Below are 12,357 nucleotides of genomic sequence, written 5' to 3'. Positions count from 1 at the left end.
ACCTAGTGCATCCACAAGGATGGAATCGCCCACTAGTACGGAGATGCATATAAACACCCAGGGCAGGTAAGGGGCCTGAACGGTCACAAGTCCAAGGATGTTGATTTGGACAAAAGGGTTTCTGCGGCACCAAATGTACATTAACATCAGAGTAAAAGCCTGGCCCAGGAACAAGAGATTGACGAAAAGACCAAATGTCTGTTTCTTGTTTAGGAGAAAAGGGGGGTATTGAAATATTTAGGCGTACCTGATTATATTAAAGGGGTTTTCAGAAATTTTGATAATCTATCTTTAGGATAGGTAATCAGTATCTGATGGGTGGGGTTCTGACATCCGTGACCCCTGCCGATCAGCTGTTTCAGAAGGCACCGACGTTCCTGTGAGTGCCGTGGCCTTCTCGCTGCTTACCAAGCACAGGCCGTACATTGTATAGCAGCTGTACTTGTTATCTTGCACAGCCACTGTACGGCACTGTGAGAAGGCGGCGGCAGAAAACCCCTTTAATAATTATATCCTGTTAATGAAGTCGCTGGCCTATTGTCCGGATACACATTCACTTTTATACAGTGTTGATGGTACCAACAGAAAATGTCTAGGTTCAACAGTTTTGATCAGTCTTAGGGCTCATTCAGACGGCTGTATGCGGATCCGTTTTTTTTTAGGTGCTGTCTGATTCACTTCTATAGGGCCCTTTTCTTCCATTGCACGGCTCAGCAAAACAAATGAAACATGTTCTATACTTGTCCGTGAAAATCAGGACATGGCCCTTTTGGAGTCTATGGATCAGCAAAAAAAATGGATCTGCATTTTTGCGGACAGTATACGGCCGTCTGAATGAGCCCTTAGTCTATATGATTTTTGCAGAAAGACAAAAAAAAAAGCTGAGGTAAGAGCCTGCACAAATAAATCCATGATGTAGGTAATCTGACTGATACATGTAGGGACTATACAGGCATGGCAGTGCAGGAATTGGCTTCTCTTTGGAAGCAATGTAATAGGCAGGATAGTGGCATTTTTATTGAACACTAGGTGACTATAGGCATTTCATTTAAGGCTGGGTTTACATCAGCGTTATGCATTCAATTTACTGTTTTTCGTTATAGCGGAATCCTTAAGACGGAAATCAAAATGGAAGCCTTTAAGAGGCGTTCTGTTTCGATCCGTCATAATAGAAGTCTATGGGCAAGTATAACGGATCTGTCTGGTTTCCGTCCTGCAGGACAGAAAACAAAGTCCTGTTGACAGGACTTAGGGCTGTTTCACACGAGCGGATGCCGTGCGTGACATCCGCTGCGTGAATGACAGCCAAGACCCCATGCGGACAGCAGAAGCACTGAGCATTTAACATGATTGATAATGCTCCGTGCCTCTCTGATCTCTTATCAATCATGTTAATGCTCCGTGCTTCTGCTGTCTGCATCTGGTCTTGGCTGTCATTCACGCAGCGGATGTCACGCACGGCATCCGCTCGTGTAAAACGGCCCTTAGTTTTCTGTCCTGCATAACGGAAACCAGACAGATCCATTCTGCTTGCCTATAGACTTCTAACAATAACTGTTCAAAACGAAATGCCTCTCAAAGGCTTTAGTTTTGCATTCTATTCGGAACCTATAACGGAATGTCCTAACGCAAGTGCGAGCCTACCCTTACTTGATGAATGTGTGCACCACCATGCAAGCTGTGTGCATGAGCCTAAGACTGCATTCTAACATCCATATTACGGCACAAAACCTGACCTTCAGCAGTCAAGCAATCTGCGCTTTTTTAGCATAAAAGGATACGGTAATGATGAGTCCTCCAAAGAGAAACATGAATACAAAATCCGCTGTGCGCCCCCTAAAGGACGTTTCTTCTAACATTTTACAATATCTATACCTGGATAGAACAAAATATCTGTAAAGGAAACTAACAAGATAACAGAACCAAATGAAAGGAGTTGTCTGATTGGGGTGGCAGGGCATGGGCTGAAAATAAAATACACTCCTCACCTTGTCATACCCTTCTGGTGCCTTCCGTCCCTGTGTATATTCATGTGACACTTTTGCTTCAGCAGGTACCATTAAACCTGGGCTACACTGACTTTTTGTAGCTAGACTGATTGATTTTAACTATTGAGTGACAGCTGCAGTCCACAAGATTGTATTCAACTGAATGCATTTGTTTGGACTGCAGTTGTAGCTCAACAGTTAAAATCAGTCAGTCACACTACAAAAAAGTCATAGTGTCTGGGACAGGAGGTGCAGCACTGGAACTGGGGAGAGGGGGCGTCTGACTAGGTTAGTAGTGTGTGTATTTTTATTTTTTATCCCTAGCCCATGCTCATCAATCGCTAAATATTTTTAGCTCTCCGGCAACAACCCCTTTTTAAAGAGGACCGGTCACCTCTCCTATTATGTCTGTTTTAGTTCCTCCTGAGTAACAGTTCTGGAGCATCTGTTCCCTTTCTCCAGGATGTCTGCTAGAATTTTTTGAATAAATTTACAACCAGGGGGGGTGTCCCTGCACAATCTGCCACTGCCAGCACAGATTGGATAGTGTTAGACTGTAGGGACCCACCACCCACTGGTAGCACAATGATGGGCCTTTATTTGTGAACTTCTAGCACAGGGATGCTCAACCTGCAGACCTCCAGCTGTTGTAAAACTACAACTCCCACATGCTCTTCTGTAGGCTGTGCGGGAACAATGGGAGATGTAGTTTTGCAACAGCTGAAGATCCGCAGGTTGAGCATGCCCGTTCTAGCAGGAACAAGAGAGGAATGCCCAACACAGAGTCATAAGAATAAATCCTCCAGAACTGTAACACACTCTGTATTTAAATATGATTGTGATGTGATACTCGCTTTATTGCGCTTATACTATCTGATGATCTTTGTTTATTTGATCAATAAAAAAGAGATTTCAAACAGAACTGTAACACATGGAATAGTTATTTACTAAAATGGGCATATCAGAAGAGGTGACGGGTCCGATTTAAGATCATGCATCTTAGGCTACTTTCACACTCACATTTTAGGCAGATCCGTCATGGATCTGCAAAAACCGATCCGTTACAATAATACAACCGCATGCATCTGTCTTGGATGGATCTGTTACAATAATACAACAGCATACATCTGTCGGATCCGTTTGTATTATCTGTAACATAGCCAAGACTGATCCGTCATGAACTCCATTGAAATTCAATGGGATCTGTTTTCTATTGTGTCAGAGAAAACGGATCTGTCTCCGTTGACTTGCATTGTGTGCCAGGACTGATCCATTTGCCTCCGCTTCATTAGGCGGACAGCACAACACTGCAAGCAGCGTTTTGGTGTCTGCCTCCAGAGCGGAGGCAAACTGATGCATTCTGAGCGGATGATTTTCAATTCAAATGCATTGGGGCAAAATTGATCCGTTTTGGACCGCTTGTGAGAGCCCTGAAAGGATCTCACAAACGGAAAGCCAAAATGTGAGTGTGAAAGTAGCCTTATATTGTCACGTTAAAGGGCTTCTGTCACCCCACTAAACCGTTTTTTTATTTTTGGTTTACTTATCTCTATAGTGCGATTTCTGCATACATAAGCTAAATAATCATTTCGGTTCAGTAGAATTTGTTAAAAACGTAATTTTAAAATATGCAAATTACCTTGCTACCAGCAAGTAGGGCGGCTACTTGCTGGTAGCAGCCGCATCCTCCGATCCTAAAGATGTCCCCTCCGCATGTTGATTGACAGGGCCAGGGAACGGGATCGTTCTCTGCTGGCCCTGTTTGAATTCAAAATCTCGCGCCTGCGCTGTACCTGTCTTCAATCGGCGCAGGTGCACTGAGAGGTGGCCGCTCCATCCTCAATGCGCCTGCGCCGGGTGTAGATGTGACGTCATCGGCGCAGGCGCATTGAGGATGGAGCGGCCGAGCAAGCGGCCACCTCTCAGTGCGCCTGCGCCGACTGAATACCATTACGGCGCAGGCGCGAGATCTTGATAGCAGACAGGGCCAGCAGAGGACGATCCCGTTCCCTGGCCCTGTCAATCAACATGCGGAGGGGGCGTCTTTAGGATCGGAGGATGCGGCTGCTACCAACAAGTAGCCGCCCTACTTGCTGGTAGCAAGGTAATTTGCATATTTTAAAATTACGTTTTTTAACAAATTCTACTGAACCGAAATGATTATTTAGCTTATGTATGCAGAAATCGCACTAAGTAAACAAAAAAAAAAAAAACTGCTTAGTGGGGTGACAGAAGCCCATAAGGCCAGTGACATACCGTATATTCTTTTTATTAAACTTGTCATTATTTAGTGGTCAGGTCCTTACTTATAGGTGAGGATACGTAAAAACCATATTGAAAAGAAAACTGAAACTCAGCTCTCCAAAGTACAGAAAATTGGTTACTAATCTCCAAATCTGAAAAGAAAACATCAAAATATTAATGAACTTATTGATCAAAGTTTTCTCTTTGGATATGCACCGAGTATATTTGTAAAACTGAATAAATACTAAATAAGGAATAATAATAGTGCTGGGGAAAAACAAATCTCTTGCAAGCCAATAGACCAAATTTACTACAAATGATGATGGCTCGGGCACTATTTAAAGAAATACTCCCTGATACTGATTATATGACTGTATTCTAAAGATGTTATATGAAGTAAAAAAATTTACAATAAAAATCTAATTAAAAAAAACTACTTTTTTTTTTTTTCGGACTTGCATTTGAAATAGATATTAAAACTCTTTTACTAATAAAGTTACATCATGATTACATCATACATTAGATGCTTACTTTATACAAATTCACATTTATTTTCAGTTACTGCATCATGTGGCTTAGACAGGACTAACCATTCTGTCCTTCTACTTGTAGTGTAACTGTCATGTTTCCATATAAAGAAAATCTATGTTAGCATATGTTACTGCTGCTGTTTTCCTTGAGTATTTCTTCGTTACGGTTTTGAATCCTCTGCCAGTTCTGAGGCCAAAGCTGCCTTCCCGAACTTGACATACACATGTCCTTTTTCCAGCAGCCAATCAGATTGGACTACAGTGACACATGCCTCGCCCCTCTGTCTTCTGCTTATACTAAAGGACCGACAGACAAGCCATAGCAACAATCTTTTAAGGGACCAGTGGAAAGTGACAGGGGTCATTAATGAAAGCTGTTCTTATAAGATAATTACAGATCTTTTGACAATCATTGACAGACTAACTCAGGTATACATGCCTAGCTCTAATAAACTAGAAAATAACAAAATATTGACTTTGTGTACCCCAGAAAGTCATTTTCTCTCCTTCCTGTGCAAAGAGAAACTACAAGCAGAGTCTGAAGGAAGATTATCATCTGCTGTATCTCCGCCACTCAGCCGCTCTTCTTTCCTCCTACTACAGCCCCCACCTCCTCGACACCAGCATAGAGTGCCTAGGATCACTAAGGTATGAAAACATTAGATATTTCACGAAAACTTAAGCGTGATCATCACGCTATTAAGAGATTTGTGGCTGATTCAGAGCACAGACCGGTTCATGCATATAAAGGCACATTGAGGAAGATTTCTGCCAGATCCATGCATGGGATCAAGAGAGCAGCTGCTAAAATACCATTACATAGCAGCAAACAGATATTTGAAGCTGCTGGAGTCCCACGGACATCAATGTGTAGAGTCTTGCAACTGTGCATAAACCTTCTATTCGGCCACCACTAACCAATGCTCACAAGCAGAAACGGCTGCATTGGGCAGAAAAATACATGAAGACTAATTTTCAAACAGTCCTGTTCACTTCGGCAGATTATATCCCCTATATACTGAACAGAGCCACATCCACGGCACCTCCCTTTTGGAAACTTCTTAAAAATGTGATTATCCATTCGATCCTGACAACAAAAGGATCCCAAGACTCGCCCATTTCAGCATGCTACCAAGTCATAGGGACAGGCAAAAGCTAAACTTGAACACTCCTGCAATAAACCCAGAAAATTATTGAAGTGTTTAAAGCTTGTCTTTCACACTGACAAATGCTGCAAAGGCACCAGATGTAGGGTATTGCACTGATGCCCAACCACTTATGCTTCAAGATGAGTACATGGGAGGACCAACTGCAGCATGTCTCGGATGATGACGAAACACAGGTGCCAACTGCTATGGCTTTCAGTGTGCAGACTGACAAGGAGGGCAGGGGTGAAAACTGGGTGGAAGATGATGTGGAGGACGATGAGGTTCTCGACCCCACATGGAATCAAGGTCATGCGAAAGACCTGTGTAGTTCGGAGGACGAGGCGGTGGTCAATCAGAGCCACCAGCACAGCAGAAGAGGGAGCAGGGTGCAAAAGTGGAGAGGCCGTCCCCTAGACAGTGCGCCTGCTACTGCCCACTGCAGCAAGGGACCGAGCACACCAAAGCCAGCTTCAAGGAGTTCCCTAGCGTGGCAGTTCTTCCGACAATGTGCTGACGACAAGACACGAGTGGTTTGCATGCTGTGCAATCAGAGCCTGAAGCGAGGCATAAACGTTCTCAACCTGAGCACAACCTGCATGACCAGGCATCTAAGTGCAAAGCACGAGCTGCGGTGGAGTAGACACCTCAAAAACCAAGAAAGGTCTCTGGCTCCTCCTGCTTTCTCTTCTGCTGCTTGGCCTTTTCATCCACCTCTGGAGTGACAGTGCCACCTGCCACCCCGCAAACAGAGGATCTGCCAGCAACACCACCACCTGGGTCACCAAGCATCTCCACAATGTCCCACGGAAGCGTTCAGCTTTCCATCTCCGAAACCCTGGAGTGGACGAGGAAGTACCCCCCTACCCACCTGCGATTCCTGGCCCTGAATGCCAGCATTTTAAAATTACTGGCCTTTGAAATGCTGTCATTCCGTCTGGTGGAGATGGAGAGTTTTAAAAGCTTTATGGCGTGCCATCCCTTCCCTGCACAACCAAGTGGGGGACAAAATCAGGTGTGCACTGCGCAACGCCATCTGTGGCAAGGTCCACCTAACCACGGATGCGTGGATCGGTAAGCATGGTCAGGGACGTTATATCTCCATAACAGCACACTGGGTAAATGCAGTGGCGGCTGGGCCTGAGGCGGATAGCAGTTTGGCACATGTCCTTCCACTACCGAGGATTGCAGGTCGCTTCAGTTTGCCTCCTGTTGCTTCCTCCTCCTCCTCTGCTTCCTCATCCTCTACCTGCTCCTCATCCGGTCAGCATAACACCTTCACCACCAACTTCAGCACAGCCAGGGGTAAACGACAGCAGGCAGTTTTAAAACGTATCTGTTTGGGGGACAAACCCCACACTGCGCAGGAGCTGTGGATGGGCCTTGAACAACAGACCGATAAGTGGTTAGTGCCAGTGAGCCTCAAGCCAGGCCTGGTGTGCGATAATGGGCGAAATCGTAGCAGCTCTGGGACTAGCCAGTTTGACGCACATCCCTTGCCTGGCGCATGTGCTGAATTTGGTGGAGCAGAGGTTCCTGAAAAATTACCCCGATATGTCAGAGCTGCTGCATAAAGTGCGGGCCGTCTGTGCGTGCTTTCGGCGTTCTCACCCTGTTGCTTGCCTGTCAGCGCTGCAGCGTAACTTCGGCCTTGCAGCTCACCGCCTCATATGTGACGTGCCCACAAGGTGGAACTCCACCTTGCACATGCTGGCCAGACTGTGCGAGCAGCAGCAGGCGATAGTGGAGTTTCAGCTGCAGCACGCACGGGTGAGTCGCTCTGCGGAACAGCATCACTTCACCACCAATGACTGGGCCTCCATGCAAGACCTGTGTTCCTTTTTGCGCTGTTTCGAGTACTCCACCAACATGGCCAGTGCCGATAAAGCCGTTCTCAGCGTTACTATCCCACTTCTATACCTCCTGGAAAAAACGCTTCTGGCGATGATGGAAGAGGATGTGGCACAGGAGGAGGAAGAGGGATCGTTTCATAGGGTTTCCGGCCAGTCATTCACAAGTGGCTCCGAGGGTGGGTTCCTGCACCCACAAACGCCAGGTACACAATTGTCCAGCCAGGGCACAGTTCTGGAGGATGATGAGGTGGAGGATGAAGAGGAGGAGATGGAGGAGGAGGAACCGCAGCAGGGTGGCACCCAAACCAGCTCATGGCCATCACTGGTGCGTGGCTGGGGGAATACAGAGGACACAGACGATACACCTCCCACAGAGGACAGTTTTTCGTTGCCTCTGGGCAGCCTGCGATTACATGCTGCAGTGTCTCCGCAACGACCGCCGAGTTGACCACATTCTAACTTGTGCTGATTACTGGGTGGCCAAGCTGCTGGATGCCTTTTACAAGGACAAAGTACCGTCCTTAATTCCGTCACTGGAGCGTGATCGTCAGATGCGCGAGTACAAGCGCACGCTGGTAGATGCACTGCTGGTGGCATTCCCACCTGACAGCAGGGGCACAGTGGAAGCACAAGGCGAAGAAAGAGGTTGCCAACGCAGCTGGGGCACCACCAGCACCTCAGAAGGCAGGGTTAGTTAGCATGGCCGAAATGTGGAAAAGCTTTGTCAGCATGCCACAACAACCAGAACCACCAGCTGATATGCAACGTCTTAGCAAGAGGCAGCATTTCAGCAACATGGTGGAGCAGTATGTGTGCACACGCCTACACGTACTGACTGATGGGTCTGCCCCATTCAACTTCTGGGTCTCCAAATTGGGCACATGGCCTGAGCTTGCCCTTTATGCCTTGGAGGTGCTGGCCTGCCCTGCAGCCAGTGTATTATCTGAACGTGTGTTTAGCACGGCAGGGGGCGTTATCACAGACAAGCGCAGCCGCCTGTCCACAGCCAATGTGGACAAGCTCCTGTTCATTTAAATGAACCAGGCATGGATACCACAGGACTGGTCCGTACCTAGTGCAGAATAGACATGTATACCGGCCTTACCCAGCCGTTGTTATACAACAGCGCTATTGATCATTGTTGTATTTTCGATATTTCCCACTCTTTTGGGGTGTACCCTAATTTAAAAAAAATAAAAAATATTAAAACCAAAATCCAGTGTTGGCTACCTCGTCCTCCTCCACTGCCGCTTCCACCTACACCGCTACGTCCACCGCCCCCTCAAACTCCTACTCCATATGGACCTCCACTTCATAAATCAAGATTTTTTTTTTTTTATTTGTACGTATTTTATTTTGTTTTATGTCATTTCACAAATTTGTCAGTTACATTTTTGGGTGAAATTCACCACTGCTATACCTAGTAGACAGGTAAAAACATTTCACTAATTTGTCTGTTACATTTTCTGGTGAAATTCACCAGTTTTTGGGCGTGATATACCACTGCTATACCTAGTAGACAGGTAACATTACTCTAATTTGTCTGTTACATATTCGGGTGAAATTCACCAATTTTTGGGTGTGATATACCTCGGCTGTACCTAGTAGACAGGTAACATTTAACTATTTTGTCTGTTACATTTTCGGGTGAAATTCACCAATTTTTGGGTGTAATATACCCCTGCTTTACCTAGTAGACAGGTAACATTTCACTAATTTGTCTGTTACATATTCGGGTGAAATTCAGCAATTTTTGGCTGTGATATACCACTGCTATACCTAGTAGACAGGTAAAAAAATTCACTAATTTGTCTGGAAAACATTCGGGTGAAATTCAAGAATTTTTGGCTGTGATATACCCCTGCTGTACCTATTAGACAGTTAAAAAAAAACACTAATTTGTTACATTTTCGGGTGAAATTCACCAATTTTTGGCTCTGATATACCCCTGCTATACCTAGTAGACAGGTAAAAACATGTCACTTATTTGTCTGTTACATTCATGGGTGACATTTGACCATTTTTACCGTGATTAAACCCCTGCTCTGCATAGGTGACAGGGACATAAATTTCAAAAAATCGTCTGTTACATTGTCAAGTGACATTTTACTAATTTTGCCATATACAAACCCCTGCTCTGCATAGATGACAGGGAATTAAATTTAAAAAATTCTTCTTTAACCCCTTAAGGACCAGGCTCATTTTCACCTTAAGGACCAGGCCATTTTTTGCAAATCTGACCAGTGTCACTTTAAGTGCTCATAACTTTAAAACGCTTCGACTTACCCAGGCCGTTCTGAGATTGTTTTTTCGTCACATATTGTACTTCATGACACTGCTAAAATTGGGTCAAAAAAGTTAATTTTTTTGCATAAAAAAATACATTTTTTACCAAACTTTTTGAAAAATTAGCAAATTTCAAAGTTTCAGTTTCTCTACTTCTGTAATACATAGTAATACCCCCAAAAATTGTGATGACTTTACATTCCCCATATGTCTACTTCATGTTTGTAGCATTTTGGGAATGATATTTTATTTTTTGGGGATGTTACAAGGCTTAGAAGTTTAGAAGCAAATTTTGAAATTTTTGAGAAATCTTCAAAATCTAACTTTTTATGGACCAGTTCAGGTTTGAAGTAATATTGTGAGGCTTAGATAATAGAAACCTCCCAAAAATGACCCCATTCTAGAAACTACACCCCTCAAGGTATTCAAAACTGTTTTTTCAAACTTTATTAACCCTTTAGGTCTTCCACAAGAGTTAATGGCAGATGGAGAAACAATTTAGAAATTTCTATTTTTGGGAAAATTTTCCAATATAATCAATTTTTTCCAGGAGTAAAACAAGGGTTAACTGCCAAACAACACTCAAAATGGGTTGCCCTGATTCTGTAGTTTGCAGAAACACCCCATATGTGGTTGTAAACTACTGTTTGGCCGAACGGGAGCACATAGAAGGAGGGGAACACCATATGGGTTTTGGAAGGCAGATTTTGCAGGACTGGTTTTGTTTATACCATGTCCCATTTGAAGCCCCCTGTTGCACCCCTAGAATAGAAATTTCAAAAAAGTGACTCCATCTAAGAAAGTACACCCCTCAAGGTATTCAAAACTGGGTTTACAAACTTTGTTAACCCTTTAGGTGTTCCACAAGAGTTAATGGCAGATGGAGAAACAATTTAGAAATTTCTATTTTTTGGAAAATTTTCCAATATAATCAGTTTTTTCCAGGAGTAAAACAAGGGTTAACTGCCAAACAACACTCAAAATGGGTTGCCCTGATTCTGTAGTTTGCAAAAACACCCCATATGTGGTCGTAAACTACTGTTTGGCCGAACAGGAGCACATAGAAGGAGGGGAACACCATATTGGTTTTGGAAGGCAGATTTTGCAGGACTGGTTTTGTTTATACCATGTCCCATTTGAAGCCCCCTGTTGCACCCCTAGAATAGAAATTTCAAAAAAGTGACTCCATCTAAGAAAGTACACCCCTCAAGGTATTCAAAACTGGGTTTACAAACTTTGTTAACCCTTTAGGTGTTCCACAAGAGTTAATGGCAGATGGAGAAACAATTTTGAAATTTCTATTTTTTGGAAAATTTTCCAATATAATACATTTTTTCCAGGAGTAAAACAAGGGTTAACTGCCAAACAACACTCAAAATGGGTTGCCCTGATTCTGTAGTTTGCAGAAACACCCCATATGTGGTGGTAAACTACTTTTTGGCTAAACGGCAGGACATAGAAGAAGGGGAACGTCATATGGTTTTTGGAAGGCAGATTTTGCTGGACTGGTTTATTTACACCATGTACCCTTTCAAGCCCCCTGATGCCCCCCTAGAGTAGAAACTCCATAAAAGTGACCCCATCTAGGAAACTACGGGATAAGGTGGTTGTTGTTTTGGGACTATTTTTGGGGTAAATTTGATTTTTGGTTGCTCTATATTACTCTTTTTTGAGGCAATGTAACAAAAAAATTAAATTCTAAAATTGTTTCTACATTCGCTATTTAGTTTTGTGGAACACCTAAAGGGTTAACATAGTTTGTAAAGTAACTTTTGAATACCTTGAGGGGTGTAGTTTCTTAGATGGGGTCACTTTTTTGGAGTTTCTAGTCTAGGCTACATCAGGGGGGGCTTCTAATGGGACATGGTGTAAAAAAAAAAACTGTCCATCAAAATCTGCCTTCCAGAAACCGTATGGAGTTCCCTTCGTTCTATGCCCTGCCGTGCGGCTATATAGCCATTTACGACCACATATGGGGTGTTTCTGCAAACTACAGAATTGGGGCAATAAATGTTTAGTTTTGTTTGGCTGTTAACCCTTGCTTTATTACCGGCAAAATGGATTTAAATTTAAATTTTGCCCAAAAATAGGTGTTTTGGCACCGTTTTTATTTTATATTTTTAACACCGTTCATCCGAGGCGTTTGGTAAAAAGTTATTTTTATAGCGACGACTTTTACGCACGCGACGATGCCCAATATGTATGGCTCTCAGACTTTGGAGACACTAAGCAGGCATCCTAAAACTGCGGCCCTCCAGATGTTGTAAAACTACAATTCCCACCATGCCCTGATGATGGCTGTAGGTTGTCT

At 43.9% G+C, this 12,357-nt stretch overlaps 1 protein-coding gene across 1 annotated transcript in view; it reads right to left on the bottom strand.

Moving 5' to 3' along the window:
* Window positions 1-12,357, bottom strand: part of LOC122934357 (derlin-2-like) — a 49,417-nt gene that overhangs the window by 762 nt on the left and 36,298 nt on the right. Inside the window, exons 3-5 of the mRNA XM_044289760.1 lie at window positions 4,311-4,384; window positions 1,782-1,875; window positions 3-198 (exon numbers count right to left, since the gene is read on the bottom strand). Of these exons, the coding sequence (XP_044145695.1) occupies window positions 3-198; window positions 1,782-1,875; window positions 4,311-4,384 (364 nt within the window). The remainder of the gene's footprint in view (window positions 1-2; window positions 199-1,781; window positions 1,876-4,310; window positions 4,385-12,357) is intronic.

The sequence above is a fragment of the Bufo gargarizans genome, chromosome 1 (genome assembly GCF_014858855.1).
Source record: "Bufo gargarizans isolate SCDJY-AF-19 chromosome 1, ASM1485885v1, whole genome shotgun sequence".
NCBI classification, from domain to species: domain Eukaryota; kingdom Metazoa; phylum Chordata; class Amphibia; order Anura; family Bufonidae; genus Bufo; species Bufo gargarizans.
This window is presented reverse-complemented; position numbering and strand designations above follow the sequence as displayed.